Source organism: Danio rerio, chromosome 10, assembly GCF_049306965.1.
Source record: "Danio rerio strain Tuebingen ecotype United States chromosome 10, GRCz12tu, whole genome shotgun sequence".
Classification (NCBI taxonomy): domain Eukaryota; kingdom Metazoa; phylum Chordata; class Actinopteri; order Cypriniformes; family Danionidae; genus Danio; species Danio rerio.
This window is the reverse complement of record NC_133185.1, coordinates 46,385,719-46,407,964: the sequence shown is the minus strand read 5'-3', so window position 1 is coordinate 46,407,964 and position 22,246 is coordinate 46,385,719. Positions and strand designations below refer to the sequence as shown.

The 22,246-nt window shown below is 34.8% G+C and overlaps 2 protein-coding genes across 28 annotated transcripts in view; one reads left to right on the top strand and one right to left on the bottom strand.

The window, feature by feature from the left end:
* Positions 1 to 4,814, bottom strand: part of anxa4 (annexin A4) — a 36,741-nt gene extending 31,927 nt beyond the window's left edge. For 2 of the 4 annotated variants that reach the window (XR_012385838.1, XM_068223732.1), the window contains exon 1: positions 1,548 to 1,631. The gene's annotated coding sequence lies outside the window, so the exon portion shown is untranslated. Of the gene's footprint in view, positions 1 to 1,547; positions 1,647 to 4,545 lie in introns of those variants that run through there. The other 2 variants (XM_073913604.1, NM_181764.3) reach the window with 2 other exon arrangements.
* The window catches only part of aak1b (AP2 associated kinase 1b), a 97,369-nt gene continuing 79,037 nt past the window's right edge, over positions 3,915 to 22,246 (top strand). For all 24 annotated transcript variants that reach the window (XR_012386538.1, XR_012386537.1, XR_012386536.1 and 21 more), the window contains exons 1-3: positions 3,915 to 4,867; positions 17,428 to 17,546; positions 17,697 to 17,805. Coding sequence is in view for 19 of the 24 variants with exons in the window: in XM_073915143.1 (XP_073771244.1) it covers positions 4,702 to 4,867; positions 17,428 to 17,546; positions 17,697 to 17,805 (394 nt within the window). In the remaining 5 variants the exon portion in view is untranslated. The remainder of the gene's footprint in view (positions 4,868 to 17,427; positions 17,547 to 17,696; positions 17,806 to 22,246) is intronic.

Here is a 22,246-nt window from a genome sequence, read left to right as displayed (position 1 = left end):
TTAATTTAGTCATCATTTACTCACCCTTCACTTGTTGCAAACCAGTTTGAGTTTTTTCCTTCTGTTGAACACAAAAGAGGATATTTTGAAGAATGCTGGAAACCTGTAACCATTGACTTCCATAGTAATTGTTTTTCCTATAAAAGTCAATGGATACAGGTTTTTAACTTTCTCCTGAATATCTTATTTCGTGTTCAACACAACAAATAAAACAGGTAAAGATTTATTATAACCACTTCAGGTTGAGTAATTAGTATGTAAATTATAATTTTTGTGTGAACTATCCCTTTTTACAATAACTTATATTTAGGTTTGGCTGATTGGAGCGCATTTTAAACTTATATTAAAGACAGTATTATAAGGTATATCTGTTATACATGTTAAATATTATACATATCAAATATGTTGATTTTTGAGCTACAATATTGGAGATGAATTCAACACTGACCATGATTTTTTTTTATTGTTTAATATTAAATATTACATTTGTAACATCTCAGATTATGAAATTGCACACAAAGGGAACACACACTGCTCAAACCACAGCTCAGCTTTAAGTTATGGTTTATTTATTTACAGAATTTAATCCAGATTCCACTGAGGACAAGCTCTGGCGGTATACATATGTGTATGTTTTTAATTTTGTCATTTTCTCACCCTTCACTTGTTCCAAACCAGTTTGAGTTTCTTTCCTCTGTTTAAAACAAAAGAAGATATTTTGAAGAATGTTGAAAACATCTAACCATTGACTTCCATAGTATTTGTTTTTCCCATGGAAGTCGATGGTTACAGGTTTCCAGCTTCCTTCTAAATATCTTCTTTTGTGTTCAACAGAAGAAAGAAACTCATAACGCTTTACAACCACTTTTACAGCCCGGTTGGGTAAATAACAGTATGTGCATTTTGCCAAACTATCCCTGTAACAATTACATCTCTTTAGGTTTGGCTAATCTGAGCGCATTTTAAGCTTATTTTAAAGACATTAGTATTAACATTTGTCTTCTTTCATGTGTGTAAAGGAAATAAAAAATAATTCAAAGATGACTCATTGATGTTTTTTAAAGTAAGTAGTTGCAAACAATTTATTTGGGCTGAATTTAAGCATACAAATTAAGTTGAACGTTACTATGCGTTTGTTTAAATGCAGCCCATTTTTACAGAAATGATTTTGTTTCAGTGTACCCTCGCGGACTCTACCACATCTAGGTCACGGTCATGTATTTGTAAAGCATGTGGTCTGATTCTTTTGGCATGCAAAGCAAAATGACTCATTGTATTTTTAATGAAAGCCACATATCAGAGGATCATGTTGAGCTGCAAGGTCACGTGAGGGAATGTGGGTGTTCAGAGGTGTAGCAAAACATTTAGGAAAAAATAATCATTTTATAAACAACGACGAGCTTCAGTCGGTTATTACGTTACATTAGCGTAAAGTGCTTCTAATTAACTTGTCAAATGAGTGAGTACATGTCTATAAACTGTAGTGGTTACAAAAGTTCGCGGATAACGTAAAAAGCGACGAAAGTTTTGTAGTGTTTGCGTCTTACCTGCAGAAGCGCCGGACTGACAGAGAAGAGACACCCGTTAGTCTGAATGGAAGAAGATTTTCAAGGGATGTCCTCAGTTTTGTTGGCAACTTTAATGGGTGTTGGCTTTTTGTGTTGGCAGAATCATGTTACAGTTCCTCATTTGCGGCCCCTCCTCTTTTATATTGCGTTGACTCTCATTCTTACGGATTTTCATCCTCATATGAATCGTTTCGAGACGGTGTGCCAGCTATAAAGCTTTTAACTCTTTTATTTTCTTCTTTTGCTGTGCATGTTGCAGTTTTAAGTGAAAGAGAAATACATCGCATTGAATTAGATGTAAATTATGTCTTGAAACATGAGTAGAAAGCTGGAGGCTATGAGGATACATTAAAGGGACTTTGGTTACTTTCTTTTTGCAAGTTTTTCGTACAGAAATGCTTACAAGTGTTAACGCCAACTCAGTTACCACCACGGAAATCATAAATATACAAATATAATATTAAAATAATGCATGTTGATAAGCAATTGGCATGCGTGAATTTAAGTTTATATTGCTCTCTCTCGGTGCTCCAACAAAGCAGTACTGTGAAATACTTTACTCATGCCTTCCACAGTCTCCTCCAGCTGCTGCATGGAGCCAGATCAGTCTCAAAAATATTACATTTACAAAATAAAATTCATACATCCACAACACAATTCACGTTTATTAAATCCAATCTCAAAACATGATTCATAAATACACAAATTCAATTCGTAAAATAAAAAAAATATTCAAAATACGCAATTCCAATTCATAAATTCAGAACATGATTAAAAAATACACAATTTAATTCGTAAAGTCAAAACACAATTTACAAATACGCAAACCCAATTCGTGAATTAAAAAAGCGATTTATTAATGCAAATCCAATTTGTAAAATCAAAATACGATTCATAAATGCGCAAATACAATTCGTAAATTTAAAAAACGATTCATAAATATGTAAATCCAATTGGTAAATAAAAAATGCGATTCATGAATGCACAAATCCAATTTGTACAATCAAAACACGATTCATAAATGCACAAATCCAATTTGAAAATAAAAAAACGATTAAAAAGTACAATTCAAAAATAATTCAAAACACAATTCAAAAATACGCAAATCAAGTTTGTAAATTAAAAAAAATGATTCACAAACACGCAAATCCAATTCGTAAAATCAAAACACAATTCATAAATGCGCAAATCCAGTTCGTAAGTTCAAAACACGATTTCTAAATGCCCAAATCCAATTCGTAAATTTAAAAAACGATTTATAAATATGTAAATCCAATTCATAAATTAAAAATGCGATTCATAAATGCACAAATCCAATTTGTAAAATCAAAAACTATTTATATATATGCAAATCCAATTCGGAAATTTAAAAAAATAATTCATAAATATGTAAATCCAACTCGTAAATTAAAAATGCGATTCAAAAATGCACAAATCCAATTCGTAAGTTCAAAACACGATTCATAAATGCGCAAATCCAATTTGTAATTTAAAAATGTGATTCATATATACGCAAATCCAGTTTGTAAATTAAAAAAATTATTCATAAATACGGAAATCCAATTTGTAAAATCAAAACACGATTCATAAATGCGCAAATCCAATTCGTAAGTTTAAAACGCGATTCATAAATGCGCAAATCCTATTTGTAAATTCAAAAAACTAATAAAAAATACACAGCTCCAATTTGTAAAAGCAAAACATGATTAAAAAATACACAAATACAATTCATAAATTAAAAACGCGATTCATAAATGCGCAAATCCAATTCGTAAACTAAAAACATTATTCATAAATGTGCAAATCCAATTCGTAAATTAAAAACATGATTCAAAAATATGCAAATCCAATTCGTAAATTAAAAACATGATTCAAAAATATGCAAATCCAATTCATAAATTAAAAACATTATTAAAAAAATATGCAAATCCAATTTGCAAATATAAAATGCAATTCATAAACACATAACTTTTTTTTTTAAATGTATTATTTTTGAGACTGATCTGGCTCCATACATTTTACAATAAAAAAATACATGCCAGGGGGTGAATATAAACAAAATACAAGCATACACAATATACATTTGTAATAATTAAATAGGCCTACAATTTTTTTTACGTGTGTAGGGCTTTCTTGTTTAAAGAGTCTCCGGTAATATACAAGCATATTTCAGTCACCGCAATGTCCTAAAATTAAGTTTCTTATTGATAAATTTACATTTATGAATGTAAAATTTAAAGGTCAACATTTTAATGTCTCCTTTAATGATGAATCCGCTAAACTTCAATGATTATTAAGAGTTTTGGACTTTTATTATAGATTTTGAAGCGCTGGCTTCACGCGTCCGGTGTAGTTTCCGGTTAGCTGGCGCATCTGCAGCATCCAAAGCCGCAGACGAGAATCGCCATGAACAACACGGTCATTTCATTCTGATTTTGATTCTGTCCGATTAAAATCAAACCGCATCCGTTTACCGTTTACCGGCAGGACACCGACGGCAGCGCGCAGATGAGAGCTGTCACGCGTCCGGGCGGGTTTTGCAGGAATGCTAGCGTTAGCGCCTAGCCCACTGTGTTTGCAATCTAAATAGCTGTTTGTTCATCAGATAAGAGACTAATTCACACGCGTATGGGCGTCTAATTAGCCAAATTATCCGTTATTCTGATTAACATCCGCATGTCATCTGTGTTTTCTGTGAAAAGTGGCTGGTTTTCTTGAGCTGCACAGCTGGCTGATGATGGAGAGTTTGACTTTCATCCATCAAAACAATGATTTCTGTGCACTTCTCGTTTGAAGGTCCGTTTTTCAACCAATGTTGAATGTTTACATCGATTTCAGCTGGATTCAAGTATTTATATCGCCATATAGACACCAAACACATCAATCATATCAGGCCATCTCTGATAGATGCTGTATATTTGGATATAGTCGACTGTGATGCTTTAATTTTGCACATATACTACTTGTTTTCGTTTACCTGTACGGTCCATTTAAGCAGTGATCAGCTCTAGAACTGGGCCTAGAGTCCATGTTTGCCAGTCATAGCTGATATAGACCTCCTGCACCAGAACTACCAGCCTGCTTCAGTTTCTTATAGACTCTCATTTAGCAGCTTTGGGATCTTGTAGACATCATGAAGAAGTTCTTTGACTCCCGGAGAGAGCTGGTGGGCTCCGGGCCAGGTTCTGGAGGGGGAGCTGGAGGTTCTGGGTCTGGCAGTGGTGCTGGTGGGAATTTCATCGGAAGGAATTTTACTGTAGGAAGACACCAGGTCACTGTGGAGGAAACTCTGGCTGAAGGTATGTGTGTGTATATTTACCTTGTTTAATGTTTACCTTGCAAGGCTTGAACCTACAACCTTTCAGTTAATAATATCTAGAGCTTTATCAGTGATACTTCCCTTATAGACCGGGCGAATATCATTTTATTTGATGCAAAGCAATGGAATTTGACTATGAATGTGACAAAATACAAATCAGCAGGGACAGGCAGAATTATTATTATTATTTGTGTGTGTGTGTGTGTGTGTGTGTGTGTGTGTGTGTGTGTGTGTGTGTGTGTGTGTTTGGCTCTTTCGGTGCAGATTCATTATCATTTATGCTGAATGTTTATGAGACTATTGGAACTGAAAACTTAACACATGAAATACAAAAAATAGCTTTTTAATTTCTAAGGTTTACAATACAAATCTAATTAGATATGTTTGGTAAACAAAGCTACAGGATATGTCATATAAAATACAGTTGAAGTCAGAATTATTAGCCTCCTTTGAATTATTATAATATTTTTATTATTATATTTTTCCAAATGATGTTTAACAGAGCAAGGAAATTTTCACAGTATGTCTGGTAATATTTTCTTCTAGGAAAAGTGTTATTTGTTTTATTTCGGCTAAAATAAAAGCAGTTTTAAATTATTTGAACATCATTTGAGGGTCAAAATTATTAGCCCATTTAAGCTTTATATTTGTTTTCGATAGTCTACAGAACAAACCATCATTATACAATAACTTGCCTAATAACCCTAACCTGCCTAGTTAACCTAATTAACCTAGTTAAGCATTTAAATGTCACTTTAAGCTGTATAGAAGTGTCTTGAAAAATATCTAGTCAAATATTATTTACTGTCATCATGGCAAAGATAAAATAAAATAGTTATTATAGATGAGTTATTAAAACTATTATGATTAGAAATGTGTTAAAGTTGTTAAACTTTGACAATGAGGGAATAATACCCTCATTTTATAACTCTAATAACTAATTAGGGGTAATAACTGACTGTATACAGTGCTCAGCATAATTGAGTACACCCCATTTTGAAAATGAATTTTTTTTATCTATTTCTCAGTGAATATGGGTAATGTATGACTGGTGCATTTGAACAAAACCGTTTAATTAAACAGATATATTTATTAAAATAATATTTTTTGTCACAAATCATCTTTAGAAATGGAAGGACAATACATTTAAATTCACACAAAATATTGCAAAAAAAAAATAAAAAATACAACCAACAAAATTTCAACAAAATTGTATATATTTATTGTTTCTCTAAATTTTTTAGAAAATGTAACGTATTTAATATTTTTTCTTAACAAATTTGTGTGTTTAAATTTTTGAACCATTGTTGTAAGTTATTTTGTTTGATTAGCACCAGATTTGGCTTCAGTACTGACTAAACTAATGTATATATACAAGTGTAATTTGGAAAGCATCCTATAGAAAATATTTATTAAATAATTAATTTAAATGAGAGATTTGTGGGGGGTGTACTCGTATATGCTGAGCAGTGTGTGTGTGTGTGTGTGTGTGTGTGTGTGTGTGTGTATTTATTACAAAATATAAACATCTATAATATTATTTTAGAAACTATATTGTACATAAATCATCTAAACCAGTCGTTCTCAAACTGTGGTAAGTGTACCACTAGTGGTACGCAGGCTTCCTTCTAGTGGTACGTGGAGGAATACCTATATAATTAAAGAAAAAAAAATGAACACAGTTTTATCCTTTAACGTGTACGGTAACACCAATGGAATCAGTAAATTGATTTTAGTAAGCGAAACCTTTTATTTTATTTTCAATTTTCTAAAGTTTGTTTTGTATTCTATCATTTAAAGCTAATTTCCTCCCCGTATTTGTAATGGTGGTTGGGGATGTATCCCGTATTTATATATCCCAAGGTAGACGGGTATAGTTTAATCGCTTGCTTTTCTGACACACAAAGCCTACTCTAACCCGCAGTAAGCAGATCTAATTTCTGATAAAAGAAATGTAAAATCCAATTCGAACATTTAAAATACACAGTAATGTTTAGATTTTAAAGATATGCAAGTAAGTCTTATGTACACGCAACTTAGATTTCAAAATCGATCAAAATGAGTTAATTAATATGATGACGTAGAGTCTATATTTATGAGGTCCAAGCAACATTTCAAGGTTTTGATGAATAGGATACTTTATGATAATACTTTACATTTAAGTACAGCGGTTTTCTTTCTACTTTTTAAGAACAGTGACAATGGTTAAAGTGGCTGATAATAATAAACATTTATAATAATAGTAATTAATCTGCCTTGTTTTTGAACTGTGCAGAGATTTAGCTGCTTAATTAGGTCAACTATGCTACTGTATTTTAATACTGGTCATTATGGTGGTACGTGTAGAGACAATTTTTTTCTGAGGTGGTACTTGGTGAAAAAAGTTTGAGAACCACTGATCTAAAAATTTTTATGTTATTCAATAAGATTTTATATTTATAATATATACTGAAATTAACATAAAAAGTGCATAACTGCATATGTTTCGTTTACACACATTTACACAAGCGAGGCAATAAATAGACTGAGTGATGGGTTAAAAATTTGCTAAATTTTAAGAAGTAAGATTTCTGCGTGCCCATTTTCCATATAAATCAGTGTAATTGTCTTTAGCAATTTTCACACATTTAATGGTAACATGCACCATGAGTTAACGTGAACTAACAATGAACTACTGTATTTTCATTAACTAACAATAACTAGCATGAACAAATACCGTAGTAAATGTATTGTTAATTGTTTGTTCATGTTAGTAAATGCATTAATTGTCATTAACTAATGAACTATATTGTAAAGTGTGACCCATTTGAAATATAATAGCGCTTTTTTTTCTTTTTCTTTATGGTCAGCTTTACAGTGTTCCCATTACTTGATCTCAATTTGGCATTTTGACACCGTCTGCCACAATCTGTTACTTTCCTACTTTTCATTGGTATTTAAAGGACTGGATTAAATTTATATCTCAATCACAACACAGTTCTGTATCTGAATGCACACCCGCCTATATCTCCCAAGGTTTTGTCTTTGGGCTGTTATTATTTTGTATTTACATTATGCCAAATTCTAAAATGTCTTGGTCTTCATTATCACTGTTATGAAGATCATATTCAGATTAATTTTACTCACCATGTACTCTGTTACTTGTTCCAAACCTGCATTTTTTTTTTTAGTTTGAATGCAAAATAAGGTATTTTGAAGAGTGTTAGAAACCACTTGCCATTGACCTCCACGGAAAAAAAGACTGTTTTCTGTTTACTGTTTTCAGCATTATTCAGTAAATCTTCTTTTGTGTTTAACTGAAGAAAGAAACTCAAACAGGTTTGAAACAAGTGGAGGGTGAGTAAATGGTAACTGAATAAATTTTTGGGTGAACTATTCCTTTAAATACAGGTCCCCCAACTTTAATAATAAATAAAAAGCAATCATAACTTTTATTTAAATGCTGCATCGTTATTTTCCTGTTTGCTACAATCCAAATTTAGTTGTCATTATTGAAGCTAATAATTAAAAACATCTTGTTGACTGAAGTGTTTAGAGGCTAAATATGAAGAATAAAAATGGCCATTAATTAGTATTTTGCACTTCAATGTCATCAAGTCTTTTAGTGCAGGCCCCTAGCCAGGGGGGTTCGGGTGGTTCGAAAGAAATACCCCTCCACTGACAAAGGTCCAGAATTTGCTATTGGTCCAGAATTTTTGCCACTATATTCTCATTTAACCTATATATCACCATAAATTGTGGAAATAACCCATTAAAGGTTTTGACTATAGACCAACTTTCACTATAGACCGACTTGTTAAAAGAAAAAAAATAATAAAAATTTACAAGTAGCCTAACTAAATCTTAAATCTTTAACCTTATTCTTGAGAGAGAAAAAAATGAACAAGGAAAAGGTCTGAAGCACCAAAAGCAGCCTATTGTAGTTAATTTTAATACTAATCAGGCTGTGTATAAAAATCCAAAATCAAACAAAAAGTTTTCAGGGGTAGCTTAAATAATGTGTCGGTGCTCTTTGTGTTTGGGATTCATCAGAATAAACATCAAAATCAATCCCAGTCACTCAAAAAATGAGGAAAAAGTAATAACAAGCCTCTAGTGGCTGTTCCTTAAACCTGCAACTACATCAGGTTACCCTGATAAGTCAAGTGTTATCATAACGTGTAGGCGCAGTTTTAATAAATAGCCATGTCAGTAAAGGCTTTTTAATATTTTTCCCACATTTTTTGAGTGCCTCAGGGTGCTTTCACACCTGTGAATCGATTCAGTTGTTCCGAAACAGAGATTACAACTGTTACATAGTTGCTCTTTGCTCTTGGAGCGGTTCGCTTTCACACTGCAAAGTTTCTAATCGGACCAAAAGAGCTAAAACAAGTCACGTGTGAGTAAACTCTCCTTACATCGGTGAATGTCAGGGTTTCTTTTGCAGCGTCCCGCTCAGCTGTCAGGAGAGGTGGTGGTTTAGTGGTGATTGACAGGGTGCGACGCGCGACGTGTCTGAGGAGAGACGCAGTGGGGAGGGGTGAGAAGGGTGCGCAACGATGCCTATTTGAGGACCGGGAGGGAGACGTGAGATTACCTGGAGATCATCACTCGTTTGCGGGCATCCAGAGACTCGCGAAACTTCCCGCCCTACTCATAATTCTCTCTTCATAGAGCCGTATGCGAATTACATATCCATAAAACACTGTGATCTAACCGCGCTCAGATCAGATCGCTTTCTCACTGCAATCGAACTGCTCCAGGGTTCGTTTCAATCGAGCCGAGACGACCTCATTCAAGCGATCTCGGAGCGATTACTTTGGCGCGGAACAGAGCGCGATTACCCTGTTCACATATGCCAAACGAACTGCGCTAACTGGGCAAACGAGACACGTTCCGAAACAAAAGTGTAGGTGTGAAAGCACCCTTACACTGTCTTTTGCTGTTTATACTAATTAGCCTGTTGTTTGATAATTTTTCAAGAGAGGCTAGAAGAAAATCATGAAGCTTTTTTTTAGATTTGTTTATTATAAATCTTTAGGAAGTATTTTTAGTACATCAAAAATGGAGGATACAAGAAACTAATCCTGCTAAAAATAGTGCTTAAAATGACACTTATTGGAGTATTTCAACATTATAAATATATTTATATAGAGTATTTTTTAGCATAATTAAATAGAAAATGAGGTGAATAACTGCAAAAAAAGTCCACATTTTGAGAAAAAAAGAACCACTCCTTTCACCAGGCTGGCTACGGGCCTGTAGTGTGTTGTGGAATGTTTCTCTTTCTGATTGTGCTTGACAAGATTTATTCTGATAGAAAAACCATTGTTACTCACTTCCATTTTGAAGGGCATCTTCTGATAGTTATTGTTATAATGTATGATCAGCAGTATTTTTGCGCATGAAATATACAATTAAATGACAAAAATTAATTGTAAAAATGAATACAGTTTGATACGTTTTAATGACGTTTTATGCTAAATCTTCAGAGTGTGCCTCAGACAAGTGATGTTTGACTGGTCTGCCACTACTAAATGTTTTCTTTCGAGCCTTACGGATGCTCAGGGTTGCAGTTATAGATAATGTAATCCAGCAAATGTGTATAATGGCCTGATGGTGAACTGTGCTCAGCTCTCGGTGTTCTCCTCGGCCCTCTGGCAGCTTTATTTAGTGTCCTAAATCCTCTGTCTGGACATTTCTGCTCATCTTAGGTGTTGACATATACTGTGGTGTGACAGGTTTTACTTCATCTAAAACTATTTTGTGCTGCATTTCATTGATTTTTTTTTTTTTTAAGATGTATTATTGTGTTTGAAGTTTATCTATTAACTGAGAGACAGTACTATTATTAATTATGTTCAATATTAACACGGTACATTATGTTAATTGACTAAATATACTAGATTGTACTAAATAATAATTAATAATTTATTTATTGAGCAAGGATGCATTAAAGGGATATTTCACCCAAAAAGGAAACTCCGCTTCAGTTGTTTCAAACCTTTATTAAGTTCTTCTGCTGCTTCTGATTTTTCTGTTGAACATAAAAGAAGATATTTTGAGGAAAACTGTAAAAAATGCTGGGTTACACACAAGTCCTTTATGTTGTCCATACACAAATCGATTAAGTAGATTTTTTTTTTTCCAAAATTAAGTTTATTGAATGTAAAGCAATGAAGTCCTCCCAAAAATATGAGGATTGTTTTGTTTTAACTTATTTTAAATAAGTAGTTTAAACAAGCAGCTAACATAATTTTTGAGTGAACGCTGGAAATCTGTAACCGTTGACTTCCATGGAACTTGTTTTCCCTATAGAAGGCAATAACAGTGTTTCCACTATCGTGCCTAAAGCGAGCAAGCCATGGCCACTTGCGTTTCCACTGTCACTTTCAGGGCCTGATCAGGCCAAAGCAGGGCTTCCTCAGGGCCAGCGGCCTGCCTTTTTCTGCCTGCCGAGTACCTTGGGCCAAAGAGGGTCAGCTGGGGCTTCAGGGTAGAGTGAAAGCTGGGGCGGAGATTACCAGAGTTTGGTAAAGATGGCGTGTCACCATTACACTAGTTTTCCGATAGCACAGGAATACATGCGCCAAACAAATAAATAAATAAGGGTAAGAAAAACATAGCTGATCAGTTTAAGGCTATTCCATAAAACACCTTATAAGCTAGGGGTCTTTTTGCTTATGATCGCCTTTATGTTTCCCTTTTAACTGTATGGGTGTTGCGTATAATAATAAAGTTTTAATTTATAAGTGACATTTATTTGCTGCGTCCTCTGTGTTTCAATAAAGCATAATAATCTTTACACCACATTAAATACACAGTAGCCAGTAATATTCAGTTGTCGAGAGGTTTTGTCAAGTTTAAATGGTGTTTGTGCATTGTGCATGCTCGTTTAGATGCGTGTGTGTGTGTCTTGACAGCACTGTTGATGCTGTGAAAGGCTCGGTTTCTTTTTTTTTAAATTTTGGAGATAATACAAAAAATACAACAAAAAGACATAAAAACTTTACAAATTTCGTGTCCACTTTTGTAGGGTCATAGCAATAGTGTCATATCTAGATAAAATAGCCTAAGCTATAGATCGTTTTCATGGCTGCTGCATGGAGCCGCCATAGTGACCAGCGTCTTCCGGTAGAATGTTTAGGACTTTCGTTTACAGCATTTACAACTGGTATTTTGTGCTCCAAAAATGGGTTTCAATAGCGTTTTGAGTGGATTACGGAGGGTTTTTGTGACACAACTTTGTAAGGTGTGTGTTAAAGCTGTTATAATCTGTCAGATGTGCTTCAAGCGTGATAGAAACAAACGTTCTCCTAGACTGAAAAAAAATTATTTAAAGACGAAACCTTGGATTTACTCTATTCTTTTAAGTTAAGAGGTTGTAAACTATTTATTTGGGCTGAATTTAAACAAATTAAGTTGAACATCACTAAATTCAATTTGTTTGGTTAAATATAATACGTATAAATTGTTTGCAACAATTTTGCAGACATAGTTTTTTCAGTTTGTGTTCGTGCGTTCGTTCATTCGGTTGTTCCTGACATGTTAGCTCAGCGGCTCTCTTCAATGTGCGCACACGCATGCACGCACTACGCATCACTAAATTCAATTTGTTTGTTTAAATTGTTTGCAACAATTTTGCAGACATCATTTTTTCAGTGTAGCTCCCGTGTGTGCGTGTGTGCGTGTGTGTGTGCGTGTGTGCGTGTGTGCGTGTGTGCGTGCGTGCGTGCGTGCGTGCGTGCGTGCGTGCGTGCGTGCGTGCGTGCGTGCGTGCGTGCGTGCGTGTTTTCGTTCCAGACCTGTTAGCTTAGCAGCTGTCTTTAATGTGCGCACACACACGCATGCACGCACACACTCAATTCTTTACTGCATTTTAGAACAAACCAGATTACTGGCATGAAGCTTAACAGGTTTTCAAGTCATGCAATTTACAGAAAATGACCAATAAAAGTTTGTTACCGATACTCTGCTGGCTGATTTGCATGTTGATTCTAATCGGGAGCTGTTTATGTTTCATTTAGTTAGTTGTATTGTGTAGTATTTACCAGGGTTTGTGTTTTTCTGTCATTTCAAAATGTCACTTTATTTTCACTTTGTGACACTTATTCAATCAGTGGGACAGTACAGTAGGCTACGTGTGTGTGTGCCAAACATTTTGGTGAATTACAATTTGTTTGTATTGGTTATATATTTGAAAGAAATAGGAAACTGTTCACTTTAGCAATGTCTCTGTTTAAACGTCAGATGCCGTCTGACAATGAGGGGAAAATGCCTCACAGCAGTTGTTTTTAATTCTATTAGATCGCATTTTTTCAACGATCAGTCCAGGAGATGGCGCTGATTGACAACAGTATTGGCTCATTGGCATTAGAAACGAATAAAATAGATTAAAACAATCGTTTCAAAGCTGTCCAAATGTGACCATTTATACTCTTCAGCTGCCGACCGTGTGCTGTTTAATCAGACTTAATACATTTGACTCATTCTATTATGAAGGTGCATTACAATAAAACACAACATATTGAAGCGGCTTTGCTGTTTTTCATATTTTCTATGAAACCAAACTGGAAATTGAGGGTGTGTGATCACATTAGCATGGACACACAGCACACGCTCCATCTCACTAGTTATTCATTCATTCATTTTCTTGTCGGCTTAGTCCCTTTATTAATCCAGGGTCGCCACAGCTGAGTGAACCACCAACTTATCCAGCTAGTTTTTACGCAGCGGATGCCCTTCCAGCCGCAACCCATCTCTGGGAAACATCCACACACACATTCACACCCACTCATACACTATGGACAATTTAGCCTACCCAATTCACCTGTACCGCATGTCTTTGGACTGTGGGGGAAACCGGAGTACCCGGAGGAAAACCCACGCGAACGCAGGGAGAACATGCAAACTCCACACAGAAACGCCAACTGAGCCGAGGCTCGAACCAACGACCCAGCGACCTTCTTGCTGTGAGGCGACAGCACCACCTACTGCGCCACTGCCTCGCCCCTCACTAGTTATGTTTGATGATTGTTTTGGATTTAAACATTCTTTGTAACATTTGGCATCATGTAAGTACAGAAGTCAGCAAAATATAACACGATTCTAGAGATTTCTGGATATTTTAATTCATTTTTATTTTTATTTTTTTAAATATTACGCCTTAAGCCTGATTTCTTTACATCCACATTTATTTGGCATGAAATTAATGCTAGTTTATAGCATACTGTGAAAGGTAATGCTGTCTATTGAGAAAGACCTCTGTTATGTACAAAGGAAGTCTAATATTACATTGAGATGACACGAGTGTGATTATTACATCATAATGATTTGCATTTCGTACTGCAAGCAAAGCTAATAGTCTTTCAGCCAACACCTCTCAGCATCTTTTCTCAGCTCTGCAATACACAACAAATAACATGTGCTTTGCAAAGTGAAAATCTTGCTGATTGTTTGACCGTAGAGATCTTTAATGAAATGTCTGTTTTCCCTGAGCGGCTTCCCCTGTGTCTGCTTTGAGGAATAATACCCTGCTCAGCTCCACATTATGCCAACACAGCAGAACTGAGCGCAAACGGACATTTTGCAATATTACATCTTAATAGTGCTGGATGACCAGTCTAGAATACAGTGATAGAATTAGTAGGATACATAAAATATGAAAACAATAATGTTTTTATTTATTGCTTTTACATAAATTTATATAGATATTTAAGCTTGCAAACCTATAAACATTTATAGATATGAGTGTGAAAAAGTGTTTGGCCCTCACTGATTTCTTTTTTTTTTGCATGTTTGTCTCACTTGTTAGCTTGTCTCAGTATTAGTCAAAAATAACGCAAGACATGTTGTTTTTAAATGAAGGTTATTATTATTAAGGGAAAGCAAAAAACCTATTTACTTACCCCTGTGTGAAAAAGTGTTAACACTCATCTCTTAAAACATAACTCCATAACTCCACACCTGTTCACAATCAAGAAATCACTTAAATAGGACCTGCCGGACAAAGTGAAGTAGACCAAAAGAGCCTCAAAATCTATATATTCTTCTGAGATCCTGAGGAATTAAAAAACAAATGAAAGAAAATTGAGATCTACCAGTCTGGAAACATTTATAAAGGCTTTTCCTGAATCTTTGGGACTGCAGCGAACTACATTAAGAGCCATTATCTATAAATATATAAGATTATAATATATAGTTTTTACAAATTTTGCTAGCCACACCCATTCCTGATTACAGGCACACCTGTACAAAATGAAGAAATCACTTAAATGGAACCTGCCTGACAAAGTAAAGTAAACCAAAAAATACTCAAAATCTATATATTGTTCTGAGATCCAGAGAAATTCAAAACAAATAAGAAAAATAGAGCTCTACCAGTCTGGAAACAGGCTTTTCTGAAGCTTTGGGATTGCAGTGAACTACAATGAGAGCAATTATCTACAAATATATAATATTTTAATATAGAATTTCTTAGATTTTTCTAGCTACACCCATGCCTGATTACTGCCAAACCTGTTCAAAATCAAGAAATCACTTAAATGGGACATGCATGACAGTGACGTCGACCAAAAGATCCTCAAAATCTATATATGGTTCTAAGATCCAGAGAAATTCAAAAACAAACGAGAGAAATCAAGACCTACCAGTCTGGAAACATTTATAAAGGCTTTTCCTGAATCTTTGGGACTGCAGCGAACCATATTGAGAGCCATTATCTATAAGTATATATGATTTTAATATAGAATTTTTTACAAATTTTGCTAGCCACACCCATTCCTGATTAAAACCACACCTGTTCAAAATAAAGAAATCACTTAAATGGAACCTGCCTGACAAAGTAAAGTAGACCAAAAGATCCTCAACATCTATATATTATTTTGAGATCCAGAGAAATTAAAAAACAAATGAGAGAAAATCAAGATCTACCATTTTACATTTTTTTAAAGGCTTTTCTGAAGCTCTGGGACTGCAATGAACCACATTGAAACCAATATCTGCAATACATAATGATTTAATATAGAATTTTTTTAGTTTTTCTATCCACACCCAGGACTGATTACTGCAACACCTGTTTAAAATAAAGAAATCGCTTAAATGGGACCTGCCTGACGAAGTGAAGTACACCAAAAGATCCTCAAAATCGATATATTGTTCAGAGATCCAGAGAAATCTGACGTTATAATAACCTTGGATAAAAATGGATAAAACCTGGGATAAAAATATTGCGGTTTTAAGGTGTCACGGTATTGTGCTCACTGCTCTAAAATATATGTTTGGGTAAAAAACTAAAACTTTCCCCCCTTTGAAAACAATACATTCGGTTTTTTAAAAGATTTATGATATTTTGGAGCAGTAAACATGTCAGGCTAAATAATTCAAATGAATTATTTACTTCTGCTGTCTTCATTTGTTTCAAAACCACATATCTATACAGTTTAAAATGGCATCTTTGGATTTTTTATTTTTTTTGCTATAGATACTGTTGTCCTAAAAACAAAACATAAAAATATAAATATAAAAATCTTACATATACCTTAGGAACGGTATTACAGAAAATTTGGGTGGTTTTAAAACCTTGACTTTTCCAAACCACGGTATACCTCGAAAACGGTTATCATCCCATGCCTAGTTTGAAACTGCATCAAAACACAGTGAGAGCAATTACCTACAAACATATCATATTTTGATATGAATTTTCTTCAAATTTTCTAGCCACATTTTTGATTACATCTACATCTGTTCAAAATCAAGAAATCCCTTTAATAGTACCTCCCTGACAAAGTGAAGTAGACCAAAAGATCCTCAAAATCTATACATTGTTCCGAACAAATGAAAGTAGAGATCTACCAGTCTGAAAACATAAGGCTTTATTGAAGCTTTTTGACTGCAATGAACTACATTGAGAGACATTATCTACAAATACATAATGTTTTATTACAGTTGAACTCTTTATTATCTCCCCTGTTTATTTTTTTTACCCAATTTTTTTTCAGCACATTTTTAAATATAATAGTTTTAATAATTAATTTCTAATAACTGATTTATTTTATCTTTGTCATGATGAAAGCACATAATATTTTACTACATATTTTTCAAGACTGTTCTATACAGCTTAAATTGACATTTAAAGGCTTACTTAACTAGGTTAATTAAGTTAACTAGGCAGGTTATGGTAATTAGGCAAAATATTGTATATTGATGGTTTATTCTGTAGATTATCGAAAAAATATATAGCTTATAGGGACTAATATTTTTGTCCTTTTGTCCTTAAAATCGTTTTAAAAACTTTAAAACTGCTTTTATTCTAGCCGAAATAAAACAAATGTCTTTCTCCAGAAGAAAAAATATTATCCGACAATAAATAAATAGAATTTAGTAAATAAATAGAATATAATAATTGACCATAACAAAAAAAAAAAAAAAAACCTTCAAACTGAGTGAACTCTTCTACTGGTTTCCACATGGAGGCAGTGTTGTGATATGAATACCATCTTTCTCTCTTCAAACTAGTTACCATCTATAGAGTGTTTATACTTTGTGTGTTTGTTTTTGCAGGTGGTTTTGCAATCGTATTTCTGGTGCGGACTAATCAAGGCGTTCGCTGTGCCCTAAAGAGGATGTATGTCAACAACGAACATGACCTGCAGGTCTGCAAACGCGAGATCCAGATCATGGTGAGCATGATGAAATGTCTTCTGTGCTTCAGCAATGAAAACAGCATTGATATTGCTGGCAATTTATATTGTATTGACATGGCATACAATGATGCAAGAAAAGTCAGATTCACTCATACTCGTATTCTGTCGTGTGTGATTTATGTCCAGCGGGATCTGAACGGTCATAAGAACATCGTGGGCTTCCTGGACTCCAGCATCACAGCAGTGGGAGGTGGAGATGTCTGGGAGGTGTTCATCCTCATGGATTTCTGTAGAGGTAAGTGCATATTACCACTGCTGCAAAACAAACATACAGCTAACAAGGAGTAAATATAAGATTAGATTAATCCTCCCGCTTGACTGCTGTACCACCTAGATAGCAAACAGTGATGAAAGCAAAGCGACTTAAAGCTACAAAAGCACAAGACTGAGATCACTCCAAACACAAATCAACCAAAAAAAAAGTTGTAATATTTTCACACTAACTTAAATTCACTTTTATTGAAATATTTACCATTATTACTGAAAACGTTTTCATACTTCTAAGATTTCAAACTGTCTGCGGTAGTTGCATAATTTTCTAATAAATTACTTTTGAAGATTATGTTGTATATAAAACTCGGGATGCACCAATCTAGGGCTGGGCAAAAATGCAATCTCGATAATCATTTTCCATATTGAACGATAACAATATATATTTCGATATAATTTGGTAATGCGTCCAGATTTAAAAGAGCACCCCAACAATGACTGAAGCCACAAAAATAGAGGGTTCATTAAATGGTGTAACATCTTTTCAGCAGCCTAATCTAATCTAATGTAATAAACACTTCAGATTCTTATTGTTGCACATTGTTTTTCTGCTCTGTGATTGGCTCTGGCTGTACGTTCACACTGAAAGCGACGGGAGCTGAAAAGTCAAAGCTACAGCCACATCACCTTGCAGTACAAGACCGGTTACTCACTGAAGCTAAGCAGGGCTGAGCCTGGTCAGTACCTGGATGGGAGACCTCATGGGAACACTAGGTTGCTGTTGAGAGTGGTGTTAGTTAGGCCAGCAGGGGGCGCTCAACTTGCGGTCTGCGTGAGCCCTAATTCCCCAGTAAAAAATGAAAGGGATGCTATGCTGTCAGTGGGTGCCGTCTTTCGGATGAGACGTTAAACCGAGGTCTTGACTTTCTGTGGTCATTAAAAATACCATGGCACTTCTTGGAAAGAGTAGGGGTGTAATGCTGGAGTCCTGACCAAATTCCCTCTCAGCCCTTAACCATCATGGCCTCCCAATCATCCTCATGCACTGAATTGGCTGTATCCCTGTCTCTCCACTCCACCTAGAGCTGGTGTGTGGTGAGCGCACTGGCTTTATAATAAAGTTTGTTACATTTAAGTTCTTTGTTTTTGATTGTCTACAGAACAAACCATTGTTTCTAATTCTAATTACCCTAACTTGCCTAATTAAGCCTTTAAATGTCACTCTTTGAGCTGAATACTAGTATCTTGCAAAAAAACTTGCAAAATAACTTTTTAATAATATATTGGGGGAGAAAAATCTCTGTAAAACCAAACTTGGAACCACATTATTTTATTTAATTTTAATTAAAGAATTAAAATTTCACAAGAGGGCTGATAATTTTAACTGTATGCTCCATGCTCTCTCATAAAAGTATGTTTCATATCTGCAGGAGTCTGTACTGCATTTATTTACTTCATCCACTTGATGGCGCTCCTTAAACACACATTTGAGGTCATAACCTCACATGCTGGCAGTGGCGCAGTAGGTAGTGCTGTCGCCTCACAGCAAGAAGGTCGCTGGTTCGAACCTCGGCTCAGTTGGCGTTTCTGTGTGAAGTTTGCATGTTCTCCCTGCCTTCGCGTGGGTTTCCTCCGGGTGCTCTGGTTTCCTCCACAGTCCAAAGACATGCGGTACAGGTGAATTGGGTAGGCTAAATTGTCCGTAGTGTATGAGTGTGTGTGTGGATGTTTCCCAGAGATGGGTTGCTGCTGGAAGGGCATCCGGTGCGTAAAAACTGGCTGGATAAGTTGGCGGTTCATTCCGCTGTGGTGACCCCGGATTAATAAAGGGACTAAGCCGACAAGAAAATGAATGAATGAATAACCCTCACATGCTAATTTCAGCTAATGTTACATTGTAAAACCCAAAAAGTTCAGGTAACTCAAACCATTTATGGGAACTGATTGCAACAAACCATTTAAGTTCAAAAACTAATCCTAATGAGTAGACTTAATCCATTTGAGTAAACAAAGTAATTTGAGCACCATAACACCCAATAAATGAAGAGAACTCAAACCAATTGAGTACTGTAAAACCCAATAAGTTAAGGCAACTCAAACCATTTGAGAAATCCAATTGCTACAAACCATTTGAGTTAAACTAATCTATATTTAATTAACTCGCTACCTTCAACACAAAGTTCAAAACTCCCTACAAATAAGTAGAATTAACTTTCTGTATATTTCTTGTATTTTTTGAGTTAACTACACTCATTTCCTTTAATAAAGTTGACTTGAGTTTTACAGTGTAGATCTAGAGAAACCTTTTCTGTCCTTACATTATTTTAAGGGCTGGCACGTCATCTCTAGACAGCACAATAAAGCACTGAACCTGATTATACTATGCACAGTCTGAAACATTTCCGGTCCCCTCTTCTGAACGTCTCAACCGCTTCAGTTTGTGCTGGATGTTGTTCTTGGCGTATTGTGTGACTCTTTTGTTGAGCTTTTTGTTGTTGTTTTTTTTCTCTCAAGTCGTCACAAAAGGCCATCTGATTGATTGTATTGAGCGCTGCTCTCACAGGAAGGGGCAATCATGTGATATTGATTCAGATTAAACATGCTTGCTAGGAGTCAAATGAAAGCTAATTGGCATAATTGGTGGCTAATTGATTAGTGAAGTGCTTTCAGATGGATTCAAGGACGCACTTGTTTTTTTTTTTGCGTGATTACGTATGTGAGTCATTTTTGGATGCAGTCGCTCTCTTAAATAGCTCATCTTTGCCATCGTTTAGCACACTGTACGGGGTTAATACAGTCCTGCTAAACCTGGAAAAGTCATGAAATTTTGCCAAAGTCGCTTTCCAGACCTGGAAAGCACTTTCTTTTGCAATTTTGAGCATGCATTTTTTGTTTTAGATTTACGACATTACATGCAACATTAAGTCATTATTTAGCTGAAGGTTTAAAAAAAGTCATGGAAATTGTAGTAGTAAAAATGTGTATAAACCTTAACTGTAAAAATAGCTGGGATCCACACAATACCGTCATGTCTTCCCAACACAAATTAATTAAGTGAACTTAGTAGTTTTTACAATTTTAAGTGTATTGAACAGAAAACATTTAATCTGGATATTACAACAATCGTGCATTTATGCCCTATACCAGTGTTTCTCAACTGGTGGGTTGTGACCCAAAAGTGGGTCGTAGGATTATTTTCAGTGGGTCGTGAAGTGTGTGGTAAAAAACAACAACAACAAAAGTTTAATTTTTAACTTGTTTTGAATTTTATTTTGAAATGTGTGCATGAAAACTCTACCGTTTGACATGTGAAATTTCATTCAATTATAGCAACAAATACGTCGAAGAGCAAGTACGAACCTGAATATGTAAAGTATGGATTTACATATATTGACGACAAAAAAAGATTAAAACCTGAGTGTGTCATAAGTAGAAACCTTCTAACTTAAAACAACATTTAGAAACCAGACAACATGTTTTATTAGCAGTTTAGTTCATGGTAACTGAACCTTTCCTTACCCTAACCACTGTTTACAGTATCTGTCGTTTTTACTTTGTAATATTTCTATAATTTAATCCATTTTGTTAAATGACAGCAATAAAATATTGTTTATTTGTAAGTCTTGGTGATTTTCTTATGATTTATCGGTCACTACTTGTGTATGTTAACAAATAAATACAAATTAATTATAATTCCTAAAATTGTAGTTACTAAAGATTTGGGTCGCGACTTGATGACCATGTAAAAATTTGGGTCCCATGGCCAAACCAGTTGAGAACCCCTGCCCTATCACCTTGGTATATTAAAAAGCCATCTATTATAATGCTCCTGTCTCCGTTTAAAAAAAGGAAATCCACCCAAATGTTTATTAGGAAGAATTTATGAATATACGATGCAATCTACCAACTTGTGTACCAGTGTATACAGATAGTGGAAAATCAGATGGCCGAGTATCTGCTGCAACAGTCATTGGTTCAGCGTGTTCCAGAGAGTATTCCCGGACAAAGCTCTATTCACAGCTGAAACTTGTGCACTGTTTTTAGCTCTGGAACAAATAGGAAAAGAACAGCAATGCCAGTTAATTTGCACAGATTCTGTATCCTGCTTCCAAGCACTTGAATCTATGAAAACTGATCAACCTATGATTTTTAGCATTATAGAAAAAGTGGACTTTTTTTTTTATTTTTTTATATTTTTTATTATAATTTTTGCAGACAGAAAAACAAAGGACAAACAAACCCATCAGGAGACAATAATCTGTGCAAAATGTAAAATAAAGCAAGAAACAAGAGAAAATGGCGACATACGAAACATATATGACCTACAAAAAGACACAGCAATGGATGTAGAGAGAAAAAAAAACTTACAAATATTCAGAAATTACATGGCACCCTTAGTGTTTATGGTGTTTCAGAAAAAAAAGACTGGATCCCACATTTTAGAGTTCCCGAAAGTAGTATATCTT